The 26,870-nt window shown below is 28.4% G+C and overlaps 1 protein-coding gene and 1 long non-coding RNA gene across 4 annotated transcripts in view; both read left to right on the top strand.

The window, feature by feature from the left end:
* Positions 1–1,632, top strand: part of LOC101240919 (glutathionyl-hydroquinone reductase YqjG) — a 37,134-nt gene extending 35,502 nt beyond the window's left edge. The window contains exon 7 of the long non-coding RNA XR_010640064.1: positions 1,515–1,632. This is a non-coding gene — a long non-coding RNA (glutathionyl-hydroquinone reductase YqjG). The remainder of the gene's footprint in view (positions 1–1,514) is intronic.
* Positions 1,633–3,423: 1,791 nt separating this feature from the next.
* The window catches only part of LOC100202102 (uncharacterized), a 42,608-nt gene continuing 19,161 nt past the window's right edge, over positions 3,424–26,870 (top strand). Inside the window, exons 1-16 of one of the 3 annotated variants that reach the window (XM_065803446.1) lie at positions 3,424–3,664; positions 4,375–4,450; positions 4,578–4,618; positions 5,400–5,487; positions 5,563–5,606; positions 5,732–6,001; positions 6,087–6,210; positions 6,492–6,587; positions 8,895–8,974; positions 9,129–9,247; positions 17,624–17,762; positions 19,516–19,616; positions 19,697–19,785; positions 25,426–25,462; positions 26,053–26,087; positions 26,284–26,366. In XM_065803446.1, the coding sequence (XP_065659518.1) occupies positions 3,581–3,664; positions 4,375–4,450; positions 4,578–4,618; positions 5,400–5,487; positions 5,563–5,606; positions 5,732–6,001; positions 6,087–6,210; positions 6,492–6,587; positions 8,895–8,974; positions 9,129–9,247; positions 17,624–17,762; positions 19,516–19,616; positions 19,697–19,785; positions 25,426–25,462; positions 26,053–26,087; positions 26,284–26,366 (1,506 nt within the window). In that variant the 5' untranslated portion in view covers positions 3,424–3,580. Of the gene's footprint in view, positions 3,665–4,372; positions 4,451–4,577; positions 4,619–5,399; positions 5,488–5,562; positions 5,607–5,731; positions 6,002–6,086; positions 6,211–6,491; positions 6,588–8,894; positions 8,975–9,128; positions 9,248–17,623; positions 17,763–19,515; positions 19,617–19,696; positions 19,786–25,425; positions 25,463–26,052; positions 26,088–26,283; positions 26,367–26,870 lie in introns of those variants that run through there. The other 2 variants (XM_065803447.1, XM_065803448.1) reach the window with 2 other exon arrangements.

Raw genomic sequence — 26,870 nt, 5'->3', positions numbered from 1 at the left:
ACATTTTATTCAAAGGCGTGATTGATGAGATGACAGCAAACTATATATGCCCAAACAATCCTTCTTGCCCTCTGTTCTATGGACTCCCCAAAATACACAAACCTGGAATTCCTCTCCAACCTATTGTATCTGCTTGCAATGGTCCCATAAACTACCTCTCATACTTTGTTACTAAGTTCATAAAACAACTAGCCAAAACTCTTCCTTCATATTTCAGAGACTCCTCACAATTCCTCCACATGCTCTGAAATCAACCACTATCACCTCACAAATACATTTTTGTCACTGCCGACGTTACCTTCCTTTACACTAACATACCCCACAGAGATTGTGTAAAAGCTATCAAACGACTTTTTAATAACACACTACATGACCTAAGACTACCCAATTCACCACCTGCAGCATCTATACAGATTATGATTGACACCATTCTTACAAACACGACATTCTAATTTAGTGACCGCAACTATTTACAAATGACAGGGACCTCGATAGGTACACACATGGCACCACCATACGCTAACATATTCATGGGCACACTGGACAAAGCCATTACTGGGCAATTCAAACACAGCATCACCTTCTACAAAAGATTCATTGATGACATTTTCTTCATATTCACATGCTCTATAGAAGATTTCCATCACATTACAACATTTATGAACAACCTGCACCCCACCATTAAATTCATGTTTAACCACTCAGATACTTTAATTGACTTTATGGACCTAACTCTCTACAAAAACCATCTAGGAAAAATACAGAGCACACTACACCAAAAACCTACCGATGCAATGAGCCTCCCACATTTCAGTTCATACCACCCACATCACATCAGGTCTCATCCATAGCCAAGCAATCAGATACAATAGGCTTATATCTGACTCACCACTTATTTAGGGAACTCTGCACATTAGCCTACCAATTGGTTTTTAAGGGGTACCATCTTGACATCATCAACAGAAACATCACTAAAGCCCTACTACACACACAGAAAGACCTTATTCACAAAAACAAAGAACCCGATGACAACCACATCTTTCCCATAGTCACACCTTACAATGAACTAGCATTATGGATCAATAATGTTATACTACACAACTGTCACCTTATCCACAATGACCCAGAACTCTCCACGCTGTTTCCACCACTACCAGGGGAGTTATATGTATATCTATATATATATATATATATATATATATATATATATATATATATATATACATACATATATATATATATATATATATATATATATATATATATATATATATATATATATATATTTATATATCTATCTATATATATATATATATATATATATATATATATATATATATATATATATATATATATATATATATATATATATATATATATATATATATGTTTATATCTATATATGTATATATGTGTATATATATATATATGTATATATATATATATATATATATATATATATATATATATATATATATATATATATATATATATAATTTTCTACTTAATTTTAGGTTGTTGAAGTGAAAGAAAGAAATTTCTAAAATTTGAGGAAATTATGTTTATATGATTTAGTTTGATTTTTTTTTATTCAAATTATAAAAAGTGTTGTTTTTTTAATACCTTTTTTAATTTTTTTGTTTTTTTTTTTATTACCTTTTTTTATAAAAATTAAAAAGTACAGAAGTTTTTACAAAGTTTATGCATTATTATTAATATAATTTTTAAGATTTATTTATAACTTTATTATTAATATAATTTTAAAAATTTATATAAATTGTAGAATTGTTTGAAAAGTGAAATTTAAAAAAAAAAATATTTTATAATGAAATGTCTTGATTATTTTAAATTAAAATGTTTTTTGATTAAGGTTAGAATTTTGAAAAAATGTTTATATAATACATACATACATGCATGAATTTTAAAAATTGTGTATATAATACATACATACATACATACATACATACATACATACATACATACATATACAGGACTCAATCTAGTTTTTTTATAAAGTCCCAGATAAAATGTTCGATTGAAACTTGTTTGGGTCGGACAGTGTCCGATCAAACTAAAGTATAATTTTAACGGTTTAACGGAACCAAGTTATGCAATTGAAATCTTTGTCATGTTATACAGTTTATTTAACATTAGTCTAGTGAAGTTGTAGTTTCTTTCCTTATTATTTAGAATATTTCATCGCAGATTTTTGTTTTTTAATAAAGTAGTTTCAATTTAGTATTGTATGTTTTTTAGATAGACTTAAATTTTCACGCTGTAACTGGCAACGCTATTTTTATTTTTTTATTTTCTTTACAATTTGACAACAGCTGTTTTGAAGTGGAAGATATTTTCTCTTTTATGCGGCAATTTTTATTAAACCTCATGGGCTGTTTTGATTTTTTATTTAAATAAAATCTCTGCGAAGGAAAACTTTGATCTTTTTTATTTTGTTTTTTGTAAAAGTTTGTGTTACTTAATATATGAATAAAAGTAGTTTAAAACAATATCCGGTCTGGTTTGTTGAAATCTGTAGTTAGAACTTCCAACTATGGGTGAGCAAAGCCAGATATCCGGAATAGACTAATTGAAATCACCCCTAGTTAAAACTTCCAGTTTGGAAGTTTTAACTAAGGGTTAGCAAAACCAGATATCTGATGTGGTTTGGATAAATCCAAATCCGATTTCAGCAAACCAGACCAGATATCCGGTTTTGCTCACCCCTAATTTTAAATTCAAGTTTTTTTAATTTTATTTTAAATGCAAATTTATTTTCTTTTTCGTAAGAAATTGTTTTGCTTATTCTTTAGTTTTTTAAGTTTTTAAAAAACTAAAGAATAAGCAATAAAGTTAACATTTCTTTTTTCAGCACATTTCTGAAACGTTTAAATAATCAAAACATTGTCATGTTGTAAACAAAAAAAATTCATTTGCGTGGTCAGCAATAGCGGTTGATTGCACACCATTACTGTCCAAACTTTATTTTGTAGAATTTAACTTCTGTTGGTCAAAATGTCCGATTACTTAGTTAATTAATCGGACAATCAGAGGTTTTAGTCAGACAATGTCTGATGTCCGACCGTTAAATTGAGCCCTGCATACATGCATACATGTATTAATATTTACACATATTAAACACCCAATATTTGCATACTTGTACATAACAGTTGTTTAAAATTAATACAAAGTTAACGGTAACATTGTATCATTGTTATTTTTATTATTCAATTTAAGTATTGTTTGTTGTATTTGTTGGTCTTTTTACTTTAATTAATATCTACCTTGATTCTGTTCTTTGGAAATGATTAAAACTTCAAAAACAAAACCTCTGAGTAACTGTAAAATTAAGCATTTTAAGAGCATTGCTATGGTCACCTTTATTATGTATGTGGAGTTATTTTTAATATAAATATCTATTTAAAAAAGAAATATGTTTGGAATGTTTTAGATCAGCATCAGTTTATTTGATCTTGTTTTAAATTAACTTTCAGCAGTTGTCATTGAAATGAGTTGCCATTAATTTTTATTTTGAAGTCATGAATTCTGAAAAGTTTGATTTAGTTTTTTTAACATTTCAAAAATGGAGTTTTCTGTGAATATATCAAATGACAATGGTTGTGTAAAAAAGTTAAATAAAAGAAAAAGAAAGAAAAAAGGAAATAAGGTTAGTTACTTGTCTTTGTAATAATTTTATTTTTAACAAAGTTCATACAGTTGGTTTATTTTGTAACCATACTTTTCATTTTATCAGCCATATTATACTTGTTTTATTTTATCAGCCATATTATTCTTAATTTGTTTTATCGGCCATATTATTCTTGTTTCATTTCATCAGCCATATTATTCTTGTTTCATATTATCAGCCATATTATTCTTGTTTCATTTTATCAGCCATATTATTCTTGTTTCATTTTTATTTCTTTTATACATTTTGCACTCATCGTTTTCTTCATTTTTCTTCATTAAATTCATTTTTGTTTTTTTCTGGTTATGTTACACGTAAAGCATTTGCTGATAAAACTGCCATATGTATCAGTCTTGAAACATATAAAAGTTTACCTTCTCTCTGTTTATCTTCTCTCTGTTTACCTTGTCTCAACTTACAATCTAGTTATGATCAGAATGTTTAAGTAGATTTTTCTTTTTAATTGCATAACATTTTAAGATTTGTTTTTAGAATATGTCATGAATAAAAAAATGTTTTTTTGTTTCTTTCATGTTTCTTTTTTTTTTTGACTTTAAAAAAATTTCTGATACACACATTTTATATGGTATTTTCTGATACATATTTTATCTGGTAAAAGCATAAATAAAAAAATATAGCAACAGACAGTGTTGTTTATTTATTTGTGTGTTTATTTTTACATGTTTTAGAAAGACTTTGAGATGGATGATGACAATTCAACCCACAAAGAATTAGTTAATGAAGTTAATGAATTACAACAAGATGGTAATTTAAATTGTAAAAATTGAAATAATAAGAGGAAATCTTTTAGTGTTTTAAAAGTAGAAAAAATCTTTTAATTTTTTCTATTTCATTTCGTTAAAATTAAATAATAAATATTTATTTAATGTAGGTGGTGATAAAATGGCAAGTAAAAAGAGCAAAAAAAAAAAAGTAAATTTTTTTAAATTACTCAGGTAATATAAAATAAGTAATATTGCTATAAAAAGTAACAATATGTACTTTGATTTTTTAGTGAATCCATTGTAAATGCACTGTAATATAATTTAGAAAAACCATAAGTATACAGTATTCTCTAGTTTAACAAATCAAAAAGTATTTTTACTGGAATCTTGGAACTCTAAAAATGTTTTGATGCACTTTGAACTTATGGAGTTTTTAGTTAAAAGTTTGCAAATTTTAAGATTATATTGTAGCACAATAGTCTGTAAAATAACAATATTAAAAACAAAGCAACCGCAAAACAAAAGAATCTATTAAAATTGTTGATTTTGAATTAATTAAATCTCAAACACAAATTTGATGACATTGCTGAAGTTTAAAAGTCTGTGAGTCTTGTTTTTTCCTATGAAGTTTAAATGCCCCAAAATAAATTTGGAATTTTTAGACTCAGGATTCTGTATAAAAATTGACTTTTAGACATAGATTTCTGGGGTTTAATCTGGATTCCAAAGTTAACTCAATTGATATTCAAAAAATGGAAAAAACAAAACAAACTATATTAAAGTGTTTGTCTTTAAAAAGGTGTAGTATAAGTATTTAAACTTCACAATTGGTTCTTATCATAATATTGTTATTTATAGTAAATGGTAAATGTTTTTAACAAACATAATGAGAATGTTCAACAAATGTTCTACGAATCTAAAGGATATGTCATTGTTATAAATTTCAATATTATAAATTGCTAAATTTCTTGTTGTTTTTTTTGTTGTAGAAAGAAATTTCAAAAATGGACCTAGATGACACCAACTCAGTATTGAAAAATAATGATATAACCATTAACATGGAATCAGAACAAAATGGTGCTTTTTTTTTTGAATCTGTTGCATGTTCTTGTTTTTAATTGAAAATAAATCAAAGTTATTTATTTGTTGCAGGCAATAATAAATTTATTGAAGTCAGCCGGAAAAAGAAAAAAAAAGTAATATTTTATATTACCAATATTATTTATTTGATTGTTTTGAAAATGTAAAAACAGTATAGGATTATTCTGATACAATAAAGTTTTTTTTCATTTTAATAATATTTTTCAATGTTTTTGCACAGGAGCATCCTCCATCCATCATATTTGATATTGATGAACTTTTTTCTTTGGGAGGAAAACGAGCAATGAACACTTCATTAAATATAAGTGATATTCGTACTCTCTTATTATCTGCAACTGACCCGAACTTTACAGTGCTTCCCAATTGGTGTCAGCTTAAAGCAAGAAATAAAATCAAGCGCTCTCTTTTTGTAATGGTTAGTGGCGTTTCAGAAGATGATTTCAAAAATAATATGGATTGTTTTCCATTCTTAACAAAAAATTTTGAAAAAGTAAAGTTATTTTTTTTAAGTTTAAGGAAGGAGAGTGGGAGAGCCTCTTGTAAATATAAGTTGGTTTTATTTTCTTCAACAACAGCATGTTCCTGTTCGAAATGATGGCTCTGATAACATGATCAAATCTCCTTTAGAGAGCTACTTAATGTATACTATTTCAAAAAAGATACTTCAGAAACAGTCTATTGAAAAAACTAGTAACTATGGTATGTTTTGTTTATGATATTACATTTGGTGCTATATAATATATAACTTTACTGACAGTTTTACATTTTATAGCATTCTATATTATATTACATTTTATATTATATATAGTAATCTAATAATTGATTTTTTTATAATTTTCACTTTAAGACTTTTTGATATTTTTGTTTAACTTATTTGCTAAGATTTTCATATGATATGTACAATCACAGGTGTAAGCTCTGATTGTACATGTCATTTATTCTTCTTAATCTTAAAATGTAATATAAATGTTGTTTTTCAGAAGATACTGAACTTGATTTTCATGATTACATTTTAAGTGATTTTCAATTGAAAGTCAATGATTACCCTGAATGGAACTCAGCTGCTCTTGAGCATGGTATATTTTTGTTTAGACACCTTTTAAGCTTTTTTGTTACTTTAAAAATGTTGTTTTTTCTGTTTAACAATAACAATTGGGCAATATTTCAACAATCAAGTTAAAAATAATTTTCATGGTTTTTACATATATAGTTGTGCTTGTTATGGGTTATTCCGTGAGAAAGTGGGAGGGACTTGTAATCTACCATTAACATTTTCCTAATTTTTTAGCAAAACAGTCACCTTTATTTCATAAATTACCCTGTGAAATTTCAGCACTGTTATCTAACTGGTGTTTGAGATATGGTTGTTTCAAAATCAACTAATTTAAAGAATTTTTTTGTTTTGTGGTTGCCTTGTTTTTAATGTTGTTATTTTTTTATTATTCGTTCTGGTACAGAAAGAGGCATGAACTTGTTAAATGCTCTCTTGTTAAATGTTAATGCACGGTGCTCTGTGATAAGACCGTAAGGACTTCTGGGAGCACCTAAATAACTACCAAATTATTAAATAAATAAACAGATCTGGAATCCAAGTAGCGTTATATTTTTTGGATTTTTTTTTTTAGTAAGATACATATTTGTGTTTGTTGAAAGTTAAAAAAGTTTTTGAGCATGTAAAATCATGTTCAAAATTAAAAATGAAAAAAAAAATGTTTTTGGTTTTTATTATTCTTTTAATTGTTTGACTTCAGAAAATTTTTTAAATTCATTTCAGTTATTTGCTAAAGAGCCCTGTATTCAAATCATTAAATCTTTGTTTCCTTTTAGGTACTACTAGTATATTTAGTCAGGTGATCTTTTACTAAACCACAGGGCAAAATTGAAATTGAAGACCTTATATTGTTTGGCTATCTGTTTTTTTGTTCTCCCTAGTTAATAATTAAATTAAAATTAAATTAAAAAGCAACTTGAGTTTCAAAAAGTATTCAAATGTTAAGATATTGGTGGTAATAATCAGTATGAAATACTTTATATAAGTCCATGCATTTTTTGCTTACGTATTGTTGATACATAATAAATATATATCTAAAATAGAAATGAACTTATGTATAGTTAGTTTTTTATTAAATGATTGAGAGGCATCACAGGGTTCAGCGAGATTAAGATTTATTAACATTTAATATGGAGTATTAATATTGAATATGGAGTCCTCACCTCCGTATTAGATGTTAATATTAAAATTTGCTTTTATCATAAGCAACTCTTACAATTTGTTAAAGGTTGTTTTCTACAAAAAATTGCATCAACCCATTTAAGAAGCAAAAAATCAATATAAAATAATAAAGTTATTAGTTTTTAATTAACTGTGCAATTTCTTTTCATAATAAGTACCTCACATATTTAGTACATCATAAGTAACCATCTAAGTCAATTATAACTAAAGCAAGGCAACTCACAGCTGATAAGGGAATATTAGTACTTCTTGAAACAAATCTTGTTACTATAGATACCATAGATAAATCTTATCAAAGAAAATCAGTGTAGTATTAATACCTAGCAACTTTGACCAATATTTGTTTGTTTATTTTTAGAATTTTAATACTTGTTGTTTTGGTTTTAATATTTGTTTTTGAGTATTTAGTATGGGTGAGCACAAATTAAGACCTTCCAAAATTTACTAAAAAAGAAACTCCGGGTATATTATTTATTCAAATCTGCTTGGTTATCAAAAAAAACCTTGATAGAAACAATTTTTAGCAAACACTTATTTAAACTTGTTTTTTTGTTTTAAAAGATAAAAAAATTTATCAGAAATATAATGCTACCTTAATTCCCAGGCCTCTTTTCATGATCTATTACATTTTCCTCAATAGACTGTAGGTAATATACAATCACTACTTGATTTAGTTTTCATTATTTCATGGAAAATAAGCATTCTCATCTTAAAAATTATAAATAAATAAGTTTGATCTTATTTACAGCTTTATTTACAAAAATATGATGACCATCAAATAATCTGTAAAACAAAATAAAGATGATTACCAAATAAACTGTAAAACAAAAATATGAAGACCCCCAAACAATCTGTAAAACAAATACATGAGGACCACCAAATAATCTGTAAAACAAAAACGTGATGAGCAACAAATAATCTGTAAAACGAAAACAAGATGACCACCAGATAATCTTTACAACAAAAACAAGATGACCAGCCAATAAAAAAGTTTCCTTAACAGAGTAAGTTTTTTAATAACCAAAACTCAAAGACCAATTCAATAACAGTAATGAAGCTTAATTAGTTAATTTATGTTATGTATGTTATAATCTGTTATGTATGTTATAATCTATGTTATGTATGTTATAATCTATGTTATGTTTAATAGGCATTATTTCTACTCGAAAAAACAATGAGGTGATACCTGCACACAAAAATAGTAAATTATTAGCAATAGATTGTGAAATGGTATATAAATATAATATTGATTGTAATTCTTTTTTAGTTATTGAAATAACTTAATTCTAATTTAATATTTTTAGTAATAATTTATATATATATATATATATATATATATATATATATATATATATAATTATTTAATTCTTAAATCTTTATTTAGTGCAGTGTTATGGGAGACAAACGTGCTTTAACACGTGTGTCTGTTGTAGATGATAAATTAAATCTTGTTTATGATCAACTTGTTCAACCAGATACCCCTATTACAGACTATCTTACACAGTAACTATATATTTATATTATTGTTAAATCATATTATTTATTACATGTCTAGATTTAAGCCAGCATATTAAAAAGCAGGCAAAATGTATTAGGACAGTGCTGACTTAAATCCCAAAATTAAATGTTTTATTTTTAATTTATTTGATACAAATTTAATACAAATTTATTACTATTACTAATATCATTATTTTTTTCAAAAATGGCAATGATACAAGATGTTTTTGTTAAGGATAAATTAGCAAGTTTGGGTTATTTTAGATCATAAAGAGAGACCAATATCTTTAATTTTGGTTTCTGTGAGCTGCTGTAGCAACTTTATCTAGAATTTTGAAAATTTTAATAGACAACATTTTCTAAGATCACAGTGATTACATAAAAAAGTGATTTGCAACTTAAAGTTACAAACAAGTAAATTCACCTCCAACAAGGCTGCAAGCAACCATTAAGTGATCGTCCATAAAATACGTATGCTCAGAGGGAAGAGGGGGTCTGCAGATGGCATATATCTGATGGGAGGGCAGTGGGTTGATTATATATGAAAGGAGACTCTAAATTTAAAATGTACTTTATGGATGACCCCTAATTAAGTTAGGAGTTAACAGCAAACAAAGGTTTACAGTTTTTTAAGTTGTTTGGTTGACAGACTACTTAAAAACTGTAAATTGTGTCAGGAATATGACAATAAGAGAGAATTCCAATACACAGATGTTTGTGAAAAAAAAACTAAACAAATAAAATATTTTTAAGCAATTACAGTTAACTGCACTATAATAACAAGTCACTTGAGATTTTTGGTTGATGGAACAAGTGATGATAGCTTGAGTAGTAACCATGGTTGTATTTGTAGAAAAACATGTAGAAACAGATGCAATAAACATGGGATAGTGTCTCAGGGTTAGCAGCTAATGCATGTCCAACAACATTTACAGTGCATTAATAGATCTTGTATAAAGGAATCCTTCTATATATTCGCAATATGGTAGATTTGTGTTCTTGGCCACAAAATTGACTTCATTCTGTTGGTACCATAAAACTATATTTTTTGAATAATAGATGCTAGATCTGGCCAAAATAAAAAAGATATTTGTAAAAAGATTGTGTATGAACAATAGCTATAACAACTTCAATTTTACTTTTGTAGAACAATCACTATGACAATAAAAATAAAAGAATCAATAAAATAAATAATAAAAATAAAAGAATCAAATCTATTGTAACAAGTAATTCCATTCAAGACATGGCAATAGAATATCGATTATTAAACCAACCATAGCCAAAAGGATTTAATAAGCACTGCTATATGAGATCAAATTCTGATAAAAGCTTCATAACTTTTATGTTGCACTAATAAATCATTATTTATCTAATTTATAAAATTTTGTTCACAAAATTTTATAAATTAGATAATCTGTAATAAGTGTTCTACCTGATATGAGATCTTAAAAAAGGTAAAAGTCTCTTTTGCAAGCCTTTCAATGTAAATTTTTGTATTTACAGTGCCTGTAGTAAATAAACGTGTACTTCATTGAACACAGCCACAGGTAATTTTTTCAAGACCCTATGTCTTAAATTTTGAGTGAATTAATTGCAGAGTAAAAAATATGTCCAAGTAATGCTTCAAAAAAACCAGTAAATTTCATTTCATACTTTTCTTTGTGTTAACAGTTAATAAAGCAGCTTTGAATGACAAATTGCTTTAATTTATTGATTTTTTTTTTTTTTTTTTTTTTTTTTTTTGCATCTTGTATTCTTTTTATCTATAACCTTGCAATTTCTTAATTGATTAAACCGTAGTTTTAATTGCATTGAATTTTTTAGCTAAAAAATTTTGTAGTGATAATTATGTGAAATTTTATAGCAAGCTATGGATTTCTCTTGAGTGCTTCCTTAACTTTCAATACTAATTTTTAAAATACAAATTTTTTTTCTGACCACTTCCAGGTTTTTATTTAATAGTTTTGTTATCATTGTACATTTTTATAACATGTTGAACAGTTCTTAGTGGAGTTTGTAGCTGAACAGACTCTTTTCTTAAACAACTCGTGATTTCGCATAAAAAAATCCAAGAAGCTTTTTCTATGCATTTCTTGTTTGAAGCACATTTTGATAAATTAAAGTATAATTTTTCTAATTATACTTTAATTTATCATTTATTAAATTTTGATGTGTAATATAATCATTTGAAAAAGATTATATTATTAAAAGAACAAAAGAACTGTTGTATTTTTTAGAAATAATTAGTAAGTTAATATCCGCAAAAATTTTCTGTTTTAGAAGAACCAGCCCAAAACTCACTCAGTGAGAGTGTTGCAATTCATTAATATAGGAATATCAACAACACTGAAGTAATTGTTATCAGAAAAAACTAAGTTTTGTTTAGGTTAAAATTCAAAAGCCACTTCAGGCCCCGAGCTGTCACAAAAGATGTCAAGATTCAAGTTCAGCTCTCTGTTCTAACCGATCAAAAAAGAAAAAAAAATTTATCATCAGCAAGAAGAGCCACTTTAGAAATAAGATTATCTGCAATATAATTAATATAAAAAAGGAACAACACAGACCAAAAATAGAATCTTGTGTTACCCCAGAAGTTACTGAAAATGAAGGGAAGTGTTGTCCATCAAGGACAATTGTAATTCTGAGGTTAGAAAAGAACGGTTCAATGGCTTTATAAAATTTCTCAAGGTATACGATATGAAGTGAGCTTATGCAAGGTGGCCACAACTCCTCTAAATTCCTCTTTTTTCAAAAATCTCCCTTAAAATCCTTTATTATCCTCTAAAAAGTTAATAATGTAATCAAATCTCCTCTTTTTTATTTTTTTATTTCTTGATGATAGTATAAATAGTTAAAAATACCTGAAAAATACATGGTCTGCAAAACTGGTTAGCATCTAATATGAGAATTAGGTTGTAAAAATCAATTTTAGCAAATCCATGTTATCTAACATAAAAAATGACATTATTGACCCCTGTTCAAACCCTAAAAGTGTGGAGACTTGGTAAACCTATTAAAAAAATCCTCTATTTTTATTCAAAATTTTGTAGTTTTGCGAAAAAAAAATTAAATGCAAAATCTCCTCTAGAATCCTCTTTTTCTTATGTAAATTTTATGCGGCAGCCCTGTTATGGAGAAGATCTGTATGCAAGGCTTTATCAAAACTTTTTTTTTAATCTGACTGATTAGTCTCTATTGATTAGCAGAAAATATCTATTGATTAATCTCTATTTATTGCGCAGAGAGCAAAATTGTTAAACTCGAGATAAGATGTTAAAAGTTTGTTACTTAAAAATTCAAAGACTAGTAGTAGCAAGATGGCTGATTTAGTCATTGTTAGAAGAATATGAGTAATCTAAATTTTTTATTAGAACCACAGATGCCATTTTCCAGCAGGCAAGAAAACAAGATTTAGGTAAGCACTAGTTAAATAGAGAGTAATAAGAAAGTTTCTGCCGAATGCTTTTGTTAGAATATGACAGGAATGTGAACATAACTTTATAGAAGAAAAGTGGAAAATAACTTAAGCAACAGAAGAAGGAGTGCTTTGAATGTTTAACAACAGATTAACTTGTTTCTTTAATATGGCAGAAACGATGTGGCCATTAGATTCAAGAGATGATTTAGATTAAACTTTTTTGAAAATAGTTTTGCTTTGTCCTTGTGTGAGGTAATAAGATCCATGAATATATAGGTAAAAACATACAGTACCATTTTCATTGATTTCTTCCAGTTATAAAAAGTCTTTTGTTCAAGAAGCACAAAGCTTCTGCACAAGAATAGATAAAAACTGTAGGATTGTGAGATTGATAAAGACGTATTTTGAGCATTAGAGCCAGCAGGGTCATTGGTAATATCAAACCATGCAGTATGATGAGCAGTCGGCAATCGCAACAATGTTGACTGATATTCAATTTGTTTAGAAATAACATCAAAAAAAGTGCATCTTGGAAAGAAAAACAATAAAGAACAAAGAAAAAAGAAAGTCGACTGAGTAAAGAGAAGCTAAATGAAATCATATAAAAAAATAATCAGAGGATTTAATAATGATTTCACGACATCTAGGTAAATTGATACCAAAGTATATACCAAAACCAAGCATGTGATAATTAAAGTCTATGCAAATCAAAGGACAACCTATTACTAACATATTACTAAAAAAACTTAAAATGTTTTGTTCTGATAATATTGAAATATATCTATTTTTTTCCAGGCTTGAATATATTATATGTATGTGAATATATATTATTGTCCAGCCTGTGTACATAAATTTGGGTAATCGGTAAAATGGGAACTGTGAACAGTAAAATGCAAATTTTTTTGCATTTTACCGGTTTATAATATATATAAAAGTTTATAATATATATAAATGTTTTTTTAATTATATACATGTACATAATTAAAAAAATGATATATAAATATAAATATTTTTTTAGTTATATACATGCCTATGCATATATTTTCTACTAATTCAACATTGTTCTGTTTTTTTAAGAACATTGAACACTCTATATTTGTAGAAAACATTTAAAGATTTTTTTTTTTAATTTTTTTTTTTTTTTTTTTTAAACATCTTCACTTCCAACAAGGCTGCAAGCAGCCACTAATTAAAGTTGGAAGTTACTGTAAAAGAAAAGATGAAGATTGTAGAGCAAAATAACAATTGACGGACGATTTAAAAGATTGCAAATTATATGAATCAGGAAAGCAAGATGAAGGAAGCGAATTCCAAAGAACTGATGTTCGAGGAAAAAAACTAGACGAATAAGCGTTTTTGGAGCACTTAGGAACAGTCACAGAAAAAGGATGACACTTAATTGAATGACGAGTAACACGAGAATGAAATATAGTAGATGGCACAAAAGACGCTAGCTCTTTAGAGCAGTGCCCATTATAGTATTTGTAGAAAAGAGAAAGAGAAGCAACATTACGACGATGTGATAATGGTTGAAGGTTGGCTGCAAGAGCAGGTCCAACTATGTTTACAATGCAATTTTGCACCTTGTCTAAAAGAGAAAGGGCATCATCAGAAGATCCGCCCCAGATATGGCAACAGTATTCCATACAAGGCCGGATTTGAGATTTATAGAGATAGAGAATAGAATCCAGAGTAAGAAAGTGGCGAGCTCGATAAAGAGATGCAACCTTAGCAGATGCTAATTTTGCAACCGATTTGATATATGGTTTCCAAGAAAGATTGGAAGTAACAGTTAATCCTAGAAGATGAAGAGTAGGTGACTCATCGAGTACATCACCGTCCATAAATATAGGAAGATCTAAATTATTGCGATAACGATTGGCTGAAAAAAATTGAGTTTTATCTGAATTCAAGTTCACCAGCCACTGTGAGCCCCATGCTGTAGCAGAAGTGAGATCCTTTTCAAGCTCAAATGCCCCCTCCAAGCAATCAGAGGGTGTTGGTTTTTTATCACGACAAGAATAAATGGTAGTATCATCAGCAAACAATGCCACCTTAGATGTGAGAATATCTGGAAGATCATTAATGTAAATTAAAAAGAGTATAGGGCCAAGGATAGAACCTTGAGGAACCCCTGAAGTTACAGAATAAGAAGAAGAGTGTTGTCCATCGAGGACAACTTTTATGCTACGATTGGAAAGGAAGGATTCAATGATCTTAAAGGTGTTGCCGGATACACCATAAGAAGAAAGCTTATGAAGAAGACCAGCATGCCAAACTTTATCAAACGCTTTTGAAATGTCAAGAGCGATGGCCTTAACCTCTCCACCTTCATCTAATGCACGATAAAACCTGTCAGTTATTACTGTTAGCAAATCAGCTGTAGAGCGAGAAGATCGAAATCCATATTGATGGTCAGAAAGTAAGTTAGAGTTAAATAAGTTAGATTCAAGATGAGAAATTAAGTGTTTGTTAATTAAAGATTCAAAAACCTTGCTTATGATAGGAAGAAGACTTATGGGACGGTAGTTAGACGAATCAGATCGCTCCCCAGAATTTTTGAAGATAGGGATAACAGATGCGGCTTTCCAGCAGGCTGGAAAACAAGACTCTGATAAGCACTTGTTGAATAGTTTTGAGAGTATAGACGACAGCTCCGGAGAACACTTCTGCAAGACAATAACAGGTATGTTGTCTGGGCCACAAGCTGCAGAAGAGTCTAGGCAGGAAATCACTTTAGATACAGATGCTGGAGTGATATGAATGTCAAGCAATGGATCAACCTGTTTGTTGGCAATATCAGGTAGAACGCAATTAGTGGAATCAAGAGATGATATTGATGAAAAGTTTTTAGCAAACAGTTCGGCTTTGTCTTTAGGTGAGGTGACAAAGTCTGAACCATACAAGAGAGGTGGAATTATAGATTTGCCCTTATTATTGATATTATTAAAGATTCTCCAGAAGTCACGAGAGCCTAATTTTTGAGATGAGGTACGAGATTTCATGACCTGAGAATAGCGGGTTTTGGCGTTAAACAAAACCTTTTTACAGTTGTTTCTAGCAGTAATAAACAGACGTCTGTTTTCTGGAGAATTGTTTTGCTGATAAATATGGAAGTAACGGTTTCGATTGGCAATCACAGCAGCACAGTGTGAGGAAAACCATGGAGGAGAGTGAGGCTTGACCTGGAATCGTTGAGAGGGAATAAAAGATTCCATGCCAGCCTGAATCCAAGAAGTTATGTAAGAAGCACATTTGTCGACAGGAAGTTAAAAGATTTCTACCCAAGGGCCATCACGAAGAAAATCACGGAAAGAATCCCAGTCAGCTTTACTGTAGTTGTAAGAGGTTCGATAATAAGGGTATTCAGGTGATGAAGAAGAATGAGATATTAGTTTTGAAGAGATCAAACTGTGATCAGAAGCACCTAAGGGTGAATGTGGAGAAACTGAGCTCTGACTAGGATCAGAAACAAGACATAAGTCGAGTAGAGAAGGTAAATGATTAGGGTTGTCAGGAAAGCGAGTTGGAAAGTTGACTATTTGAGTTAGGGATTGAGAAAGGCAAAAGTTGTGGGCTTTAATGCCTGCAGAGTCACTGACACTAGAGCCAAGCCATTCAGAGTGGTGAGCATTAAAGTCACCGACAACAACTATATTAGCTGATGGATAAAGAGAGAGGACTTGGTCAATATGATCAGAAATAACATCAAAAAGAGTGCAGTCTTGAGATGAAGGAAAGCGATATAGAACAAAGAGAAAGGCAATAGAGTGAAGTGGTGCTAAACGAAAGCACATGAAAGAATAGTCTGTGGATTCAAACCTAGTTTCACAACAAACAGGTGAATTCTTACGAATGTAAATTCCCAGGCCAAGCATGTGACTATTGAGTCTTTACGAATCAGAGGAAGATAACCATCAACACTAAGATCACAAGATGAGACAGCCGAACTCAAATTAGTCTCACAAAGAGCAAGTAGGTCTGGTGAACTTTGCAAGAGATAAGACTCAACAGAAGAAAAGTTACTTCGAAGACCACGAATATTAGTGAATGATAGGTTTAGAGAACTTGGTGATGATGATGGTTTTTTGTGTTTTATAGTTTTTGGTACTTTATTCATTTTTAAATTTGATTGAAGAACTTGACTCAAAGCATAGATAGTACTCAGAACACCGTTTAATAGCCCAAGCAATTGCCTCATTACTACAAATGTGGCCTCCGCAATGCACACCAAAAGTACAAACAGGGACACCATCCATGCGCAACATGGCACTGTTAATACTTTGATATTTTTCAGCTGTTGATGGAATCAGCCTCTCTGAGAGCTACCACAGAGTTCGGGAAACCTGACTACCAGTCGGCCTCAGAACCATAAAACTGAGTTTTAGAGCTGTACCCTCATAAGGAGATAATAGAATGAGTTGCCTAGTCATAAAAACAGTGACACAAGCAAACCCATGCATTGAGTCAAGAAGATCCAGCATTCAACATCCTAAACTGGAAACAATGTATTAAAAATACATCTGCACCAGCCTAATAGATGAAGAAGGGGTGCGAGGCTGGTCAACAGATAGAATCTGTTTACCCCTTAAGTCTTTGCCTAGGAGGCCTTAAGTACTTAAATACTGGCTTTCAAATTAAATTAGGCATAAGTTGAAAAATAATTTGAAGTCACATTTAAAAATTCTCTAAAAATTTCAATATAAGTTCATATAAGTCTTTCAAAAAACTGAAAGATGATTTATCTAATATTAGTATTAACTCAAAACTCCCTCCCCAAATTCTAAAACAAATCTCAATTTTAGTTAATATCAGACTAAACCACAACTCCTCTAATCAGTATGTATTTAACTTCTCTAAAATGTATTTACAAAGATGCTTTTTAATTTAATCTTTAAATTTATTAATGAAATTCTCAAAGTTACTAAAATTTGTTTTTAATTTTTTTTTTTTTTCTTTATAAGGTTCAGTGGGATAACTCCTGCAATGTTACATGGAGTAACAACCACACTCCAAGATGTACAAAGAGATTTACTTAAAATTATCCAACCAGATACAATATTAATTGGTCATTCACTCGATTTTGATTTGCGCTCTTTGATGGTAATTTTTTAAATTTTTATATTTTGGCAAAGATTTTACTTTTATATTTACATCATAAAAATTTATATATACATCGTATGTCATACATAATATTACAGTTATATTTTTTTTTTTTTATATTTAATAATTTTAGCGTAAAAAATGGAAATATAGATATAAAAAGAAAATTTTTAGATAAGAATGAAAAAAATGATTATTTGAAATCAGTTGAAAGTTATGATCAGCTTGGAAAAATGATTGAAAGGAAGTTGGAAAGGATTATTTGTATTAAATGAGGCAGTTTCTCGAGAGAGAGATATGAGAGATGGAGAGTTGTAATTAAGAGATGTAATTAAGGTTATGTAAATGAAAATTGTAAGATAAAATGTAAAATTTAATTGCTAAGAGAAATTGCCAAGACATTATATGAATGGTAGCTTTAAATTTTTTTTTTCAACTTAACAATTGTTTCTATTTGCATTTTTTGGAGCCAACAATTGTTTCATTTTTTAGTTTTTGTAGGTCAATGCTACTCAGAATCATGATTGGTACACTATGTTTTAGTAGCATGAATAGATACACAAATTGATATTAAAACTGGTTTTTTGTATGGAATTATTGTATCAAATAATAATTTGAATGAGTTGCAGTTTCAAATCTCTTATGACATCTACTTACATACCCTACATAACTTACATCTACTAGCATACCTGACATAACTAAAAAGTTATAAAGATATTTCATGTTTGACATTGGCAACAACTTAAAGATTGACAGTTTTGTGTAGATTTTTTTTAGGTTTTTATAAAAAATTATGAGATCTAACTTTTGATTAAACAATGCCATTTAAAATCACTGTAATATCTTGTTAAACACCAACTTGAATATCTTTCATATTGAAAATTGTTGTATAGTTGTGTGTTGCACAGCACTTGCAAAATCATGTCCCATTTTATATCTTGCAGCAGTAAGAATATTTTATCCTTCCAAATATTTATATTGGGTCCTAACATAACTCAGCTGGTAAATTGTTAACACTTCCTAATCAAGTGTAAAAAAGAGAGCTTAAATTCAATTAAATCCTCTAAACAGTTTCTGGATTAGTTTTGACAGTCACCAATATCAGTTGATGTCATTTTTAATCTATTCAATTTCATTATCATTATTTCAGCTCTTTTTTTTTTCTAAGCTTTTTCCAATAAAGTTTGAATTTTTGCTGCAAATTGCGTTGTATGCTGTCATATATTTAACAACTAAAGTTTGCTATAGATTTGCCCAATAATCATTATGCAAGGCATATTCGATAACTCTTCTTCTGTCATTTGATGAAGATAAAACATCTTTTCTTGGTACATACAGAAATTATAATGTAGAAAATCCAGAAACTGTTAACTTATTAAAGTTTGTCTGAAACCTTTTATAATAACCTACAAGCTTTCATTGTGCATTAGTAATTACAATTTATCACTTCTCAATTGGTTTTATGAGTTCTTAATAAGAACTAATAATAACCAACGCGTGTTGTATTTTTTAATTACATATTACAATTTCATAATTACACTTTTTTTGTTTTCAATTACAAATGAAGGTCTATCTTTTTACTTGTTTATGAAGAAATTCTTTAATATTAAGTATACAAGATAAAGCATCTGTCAGCTATCAAATGATGATCATGATCAAGAATATTATCGTTATCATGATGATCATAATTGTGATGATGACTTTTTTTGTATTTGTGTGTTTGAATTTAGGATTAAATTTTTGATTAATTTAGCTTCATCATGACAATATCATTGATACATCTGTACTCTATGTTGATAATCGTGGGCCAAGATATAAATCATCTCTCCGTTGCCTCGTAAAAAGTTACTTAAAGTAGGATTTTTTCATTGGTTTTATAAATTATTTTTTTGAGTTTTATTAGAATTTTTTTAATTATTAAATGAATTTTATAGTCGAGATATTCAAAACACAGATAAAGGACATTGCTCAATTGAGGATGCAAGAGCCTGTATGGAGCTAGTGAAATTAAAAATAAAAAAAGGTAAATTAACTTTAAATAAGCTTTCAATTGTTTGTTGTTTGGTTGTTGCTGAAAACATTTTTACATTTTTTTAAATATTTTTATGTATCATGTCACTAGGAACCATATCATAGTTATCATTCATCTTGTCATCTTATCTTGTCATCAATCTATCTACCATAAACTTAAATGTATATTTAATTTTTAAAACTATTTTTATAAATTATTTTCTTTAATTGAAATATCATTTTATCGTTTACTTAAAATTACTCATCAATTATTTAGATGCTTTTTTAGGTTAGATCAATATTAGAAGTTTTATTGTTAACAATTTATAAACTGTTAAACTTTTCTTGTTTTATAAAGCCTCTTTACTTGATATTTTTCTCAAAGGTTTCTTGCAGCTTTAATATTTGTAGTTAAAGCTACTTATAAAACCTTAGGGAGGTAAATTAACTAATCACCTCCTCCCTTCCCCTCCCCTTCCCCCTTCCTTCCCCCCTCCCCCCAAAAAAGTAGCATTAGACATTGTTTTTGTTAGCATTAAACTTTAACACTTTTGATGGTGTGCTTAGGGTCGTTGTCTTGTTGGAATTTTTAAACATAAGGGAGGTTTTACTTGGCATATGTCAACATGACGTTTTCTAGTGTTTCTTTTACATATGTTGATCCATTTTCCCTTGGATTCTTTGCAATGGGCCCACACCACCATGAAAAACTGTCCCGAACAATCACATTGCCACAATTTATGGTCTTTAGAGATATCGAGAGCTTCTTGGTTTTGTGGATGATGAACATATTATTTTCCATCAGACTCAAAGCAATTAAATTTAGGCTCGTCAGTCCAAAGCACATTTTTCAAAAAATGTAAGTCCTTGTGTACGTACTGTTTCACAAACTTTAAACAATTAATGATATTATTTACCAATTATTTTTCAGACAACTCTTTCAAATAGCTTATTTTTGCATAAACGACTTTTAAAAGTACTGACAGACATAGTTTTGAATTTTAAGCAATTTCTTCTTTAATTTTCATTGTGCTAGCTAGTAAAAGGATTTAGCTTTGTGATACAGGCAATGGCTTCTCTGGGAGTTACCTTTTTAACTTGAGACTTGCATTTTTTTTGTTTAATGAACCAATATCATTAAATAAATCAATAGCATTGATGACTTTTTTTATGAGAACAACCCAAGCGTGAGCGATTTCAGATTTGTTCAATCATTAATCTCAAAATGCTTGTACTTGCCATCGACATTTGTTTCATGTTTATCACACCTATAGTTGATAGATGATGAATTTCACTCAATAAATTACAATATCCTTAAAATACTGAATAGAATGATTTTATTTGATATGGTACAAGAACTAAGGTTGTTTTATTTTAAGAAAAAGTAGGTGTGTGTTAATATGTCCACAATAATAGCAGATAATAATAGTAATAAAAGTAGATGTGTGTTAATATGTCCACAAAAATGTAAACATAAAATGACCAAAACAAGCAATTTTAATAGTTGTAAATGTCAAATATATATATATATATATATATATATATATATATATATATATATATATATATATATATATATATATATATATATATATATATATAATGTATATATATCTAATGTATATATATATATATATATATATATATATATATATATATATATATATATATCCTTATATATATATATATATATATATCCTTATATATATATATATATATATATATATATATATATATATATATATATATATATATAATGTATATAAAGTTATATATTATTATATATAACTTTATATACATTATTTTAAGTATCTGTAACTTTATATACATTATTTTAAGTATAAGTCTTGTTTTATTTTAAGAAAAAGTAGATGTGTGTTAATATTTCCACAATAATAGTAGATAATAATAGTAATAAAAGTAGATGTGTGTTAATATGTCCACAAAAATGTAAACATAAAATGACCAAAACAAGCAATTTTAATAGTTGTAAATGTCAAATGAGTAGTATGTTAATAATATAAAAATAATAGGAATTACCATAAAAACATAAAATTTACCATCAAAAATCTGTGTGTGTGTGTGTGTGTGTGTGTGTGTGTGTGTGTGTGTGTGTGTGTGTATATATATATAATGTATATATATATAATGTATGTATATATATATATATCCTTATATATATATATAATATATATATATAATATATATATATATATATATATAATATATATATAATGTATATAAAGTTATATATTATTATATATATAACTTTTTCACTGAGTTTATTATTTTTTATGACCATGCAAACTGCTACATAGCTTCCGATAATCATCTGTATTGTACATTTGGTCAATAAAACAATGGTCTGCCCATCTGTAAAAGATAAATCTACAAATGGCTAGTAGTGAGTCTCTTCTCGCTGGTATTAGAATAAATGCCAAACAGCTAGTTTAGCTGATTTGAATTAATAAATGTGGAAAATTTAATTTTCTTATGCCATAAACTTGTTACTTCTTTCTCAATCTGCTTTATGCATTCTTGTCTCCCTTTGATGGATTCTTCCAGGAACAGATACCAACCAAATTCGATCCCCACCACGTCCCTGCTAGTACCGCGCTCAACTTGTTTCTCCACACAGCGGCCTTGTTCGTCAAGGTTCGTGTTTCGGAGTTATAGAGTTGAGAGAGGGTTATAACCACAATTACGTAGCCTCCTCATCTGTAGTGGCCTTCTGGGCCTTGGGAAGGTGAAATAACAAAAAAAAAAAAAAAAAAAACCAGCAATTTGGATTTTGAGTGGTATTTTGCTGTCATCTTCCAGTGGTTGTTCTTCTACTGGAACAGTTCTTTTTTTTTCTATGTTACTTATAAAATCATACAAGATCTTCCAGGCTGTCTTGTTTCATTCAGTAGTTTTTTTATAGGACATTATAATTGAAGATAATACTTGAATATATTTCTGAATTTTGTAATTTTCAAGAATGAATTTAATAAAAGAATAGTGTAAGTCAGACAAGGTGATGTACAGATCAATGACCAACTTGTCCAGAACATGATGTTAACATAAAACATACTGTGGATTATCAAAAATCAAGATCACTAAATATTTGTTATAGTCTAGTTACTGCACCTTTTTTGTTTTACCAGTATTAACAGCAGTTGTATCTGTTATAATCATTTTTATACAGTTCCATAAATCAAAAGAGTTAATAATTACCAACCAATCCATTAAAAATTGTTTCTGCTTTAAATCTTTTAAAACAAGAAGAGCTAATTTTACATCATTTGTAACATTTTTCAGAATCACTGCTTGGTGTTCGTTTTAGGTAAAATATTTACTATCAAAATAAAAACAATAACTTTCATTTTTTTAAATTTTTTTGAAATGATTTTTTTTTTTTTTTTTGCTTCTCTTATAGTTGCTTTATATTTTGATGATTTTTGATGTATCTAATATCTTTAACAAAAATGTTGCACACTGCAGCAACTTTTCTTGTATTAAATATTTTTGGTGTATCTATATCTAATACAATATCTTTAACAAAAATGTTATTATTACTAATATATTATTATTTGTTATTATATGGTAATATTTTTTGATATTTTTAGTGTGTATATATTCTGTTTTGTGACTTATTTATTTGACATATACACCTAACATAATATATTATCATTTTAAATAAGTTCAGTTTATTGTAAAATATGTTTGTTGTGATGAGTGACTTTTTTTTAAATTAAATCAAATAACAGATATATTCAATTAATATACATATATACTCATCCACTAATGCTAAAGTGTTTCAAAAATTTCATTTCAATGCCCTAATACAGTATTATTTTCCATCATTCTGTAATATGGTTTCAGAAATTCTAAAATAAAGTGATAGAATGCAGTCTGAAGTGTATGTATGACCAGAAGTTTTTAAATGTTTAGTACCATCTGGCCTATTTCTATTATAATGTTTTATATTTTATTATTAATATATTTTATTATTTATACAGCTGCGAAAAATAAAATAGCACCACCAGCAAAAATTGGTTGAAATTAGAATTTTTAACTATTTTTGATAGTTTGAAAATCTTTTAAATACATATTTAAAAGTAAAATGGCTTATAATTTTTATAAAAAACAAAATATACAAGTTTTAATATATAGTATTCATTTATTAAACAAAAATTCAAAAAAAATCAAATAAAACGCGAAAAAAATAATAGCACCACAGCTTTAATGTGTGCTTTAAAATAAGGAAATACTATGAGATCAATTTTTTTAAACATTTTACAATAAATATTAGTTATTTCTTAACATATTAGTATTTTGTAGCGTGACCCTTATTGGCAATGACGGCTACACAACGTCTTGGCATCGAGTTAACCAAGTCCTGACATCGCTTTAGCGGAATTTCGCTCCATGTCTCCTTAACTACACTTCAAAGTGACTCCTTCGTGGTGGGTTTGGCAGCAGCAACCACCTCCTTTACAGATCTGGCGACTGTGCTGGCCACTCCATAACATTCACTTTATGCTCCTCAAACCAATTCTTCGCCTTCTTGCTAGTGTGATTTGGGTCAATGTCCTGTTGGAACACCCAGGACAACGGCATTTCATAGTCTGCTTACGGCAACATCATTTTATCCAATATATCAACATAAACGTGTTGGTCCATAACAGTAGTAAAATGATGAATGGGCTCTACTCCGTAATAAGAAAAGTATGCTCATATCATTATACTACACCTCCATGTTTAATAGTTTTGATGGTATATTTTGGATTGTATTCTGCATTCGGCAGTCTTCTAACATACGCCCGAGAGCCTTTTACACCATAATGCACAATCTTAATTTCGTCTGTCCATAACACATTCCTCCATTTTTCGAGTGGCTAATTTGAGTGTTTTTTAGCAAACGCAATACGCTTTGCAACATGTCTGGCACTAAGAAGTGGAACTTTTCTGGGGCTACAGGCTTTTAATCCATTAACTTGCAGACAACTTCGAACTGTTTGTACTGTTGCATCGATGTTAAAGTCCTTTTTCAGTTCGGTAGCTGTTTTAAAAGGTTCCTTTTTAGCCTGTTGGACTAAGCGATTGGCCAGCAATGTTGAAATAGAACGTTTTCGACCATGTGTTTCAGGCTTTTCTTGAAATTTTATGGCATTTCTTATCATTTTATTGGAACACTCAACTAAACGACCAACTTCTCTATAAGATTTCCCTGCTGATATCAACTTTCGGAACATTACTTGTTTTTCTGCACTACAATGCTTTCCGCGTCCCATTTTTATATGTAAATGACTCCTACTAATAAGCACTAACATAAAACGAATAAAACAGCAAAAAAAAAGCAACGCTTGCTATTTTCACAATTATTTTTACCGTTATCAGAGTATTTTACAACAAAATAAACATGTTAGCTAATATTTTAAACAGCAAAGCTATAAAAAAAGATTTATTTTGCTTGGTGTTTGCTTAACAAAAAGGAAAATACGCTTAGTGGTGCTATTTTATTTTTTGCAACTGTATATTAATATTATTTGTATATTGTTATTTTTTATATGTTATTTTCTATTTTTTATATAGCATATTTTATAGCAGTATTGTGTGTGTGTTTTTTACATATTTTTGTTTTAATGCTTTTTTTTTTTAACCTAAATAGGACCATCATTTGGAAATCCACTAGTTGACAAAGAAAGGTAAGCTAATGAAAGCAAGAATGAAAAAATGTTTTGAATAGTCTTGAAGAATACATATTAATCAAGCCATAATATCAATGGTCAAACTTATAAGCATAAATTTAAAAAAAATATTTTGAGAGCTTTTATGCTACACATAAATCTACACAAAAACAATAATGGTTACTATAACATTTCAACATTACTAGATTACTCATATTTTATTCCAAAGGTTTTTGTAGTTTTTTTTTTTTTTTTGCTCACCCATCAATATATTTTTACCTCACCTGTCAATTTATTTTTCATCTCACTTTCCAATATATTTTTTATTTTATTTGTTGATATATATATATAATTTTTGGCTGTTTTCGGAGTAAAAACTTCTGAATAAATTTTATTTCTTTAATGCTTCAACTTTTCCTTGATGTCGTATTTAAGTTAAAAAAATGACTTTTACATACGCCCATGAAACCCACTGTTAAAAATAAAATATCATTTATATAAAATGTAAAAATAAGTGATTATAATAAACTACTGATTATTCCAACTAGATTGTTTTGTTTTTTAAATAATACAGATAATATCGTTATTGCCAATTTTTATTTATTTAGTATATTTGATGGTTTTACTCGAGCTGGAAAAAGAGGTTTACTTTTTTTTCTTGTTGATATTTTTGCTGGTCTTTATCTGTTTTCACTTTTGTTTAGTTTTTTTTTTTTTTAATTTAAAGTTTTTTAATAGTTTTCTATTTGAATTTTGATTTTCAACGTTGAACTAATACAAAAGGTAAAAAACAAATTTAAAAAGGTTATTATATGCATTTTTTGTTTGTTTGTGCGAAGGTGTTATATTAGATTTAATCCACATTGTTCGTCAATATGCTAATGGAAATAATCATGGAATCGCATGCACTTCAGATGACCAGGTTTTTTTTTTATGCCTAATATTTAAATCTGTTCAATATATTTTGTTAATGTTAATTTGTCAAGCATCAATAGAAATAGTGTGGCCAAAATTAACTTTATCATTTTCGTATTTGCTTAGTAATAAAATTATTGCTTTCAAAATTTAAGGTTAGGGTTTGTAAAGGACAGCTAACGCAGCAATTTATGGTAATTTGTTTTTTAGTAGAGAAAAAGGGCAGAATATTTTAAGACTAATGTTAGAGGATTAAGGGAAAATCACCTCTATTCAGTCACTCTGTATGTTTATTGTGGGTTGGGTCTGTAAAGAGTAAAGAGAAGTTTTAAAAAAAATTTTTTTGTTTATCTAAAGATCTTATTTTTGGCTCGTCAACACAATACTTCTGATTATGTTTTGTGTTGTTTGTAAGAAGCAATACCAAGTAATGTCTGAAATTGCAAAATAAACTCATGGTTTTTGCATCATAATACTTGCTCATCAATGCTTGTGAGAGATTTTTTGATCA

This window comes from Hydra vulgaris, chromosome 08, assembly GCF_038396675.1.
Source record: "Hydra vulgaris chromosome 08, alternate assembly HydraT2T_AEP".
NCBI classification, from domain to species: Eukaryota; Metazoa; Cnidaria; class Hydrozoa; order Anthoathecata; family Hydridae; genus Hydra; species Hydra vulgaris.
This window is presented reverse-complemented; position numbering and strand designations above follow the sequence as displayed.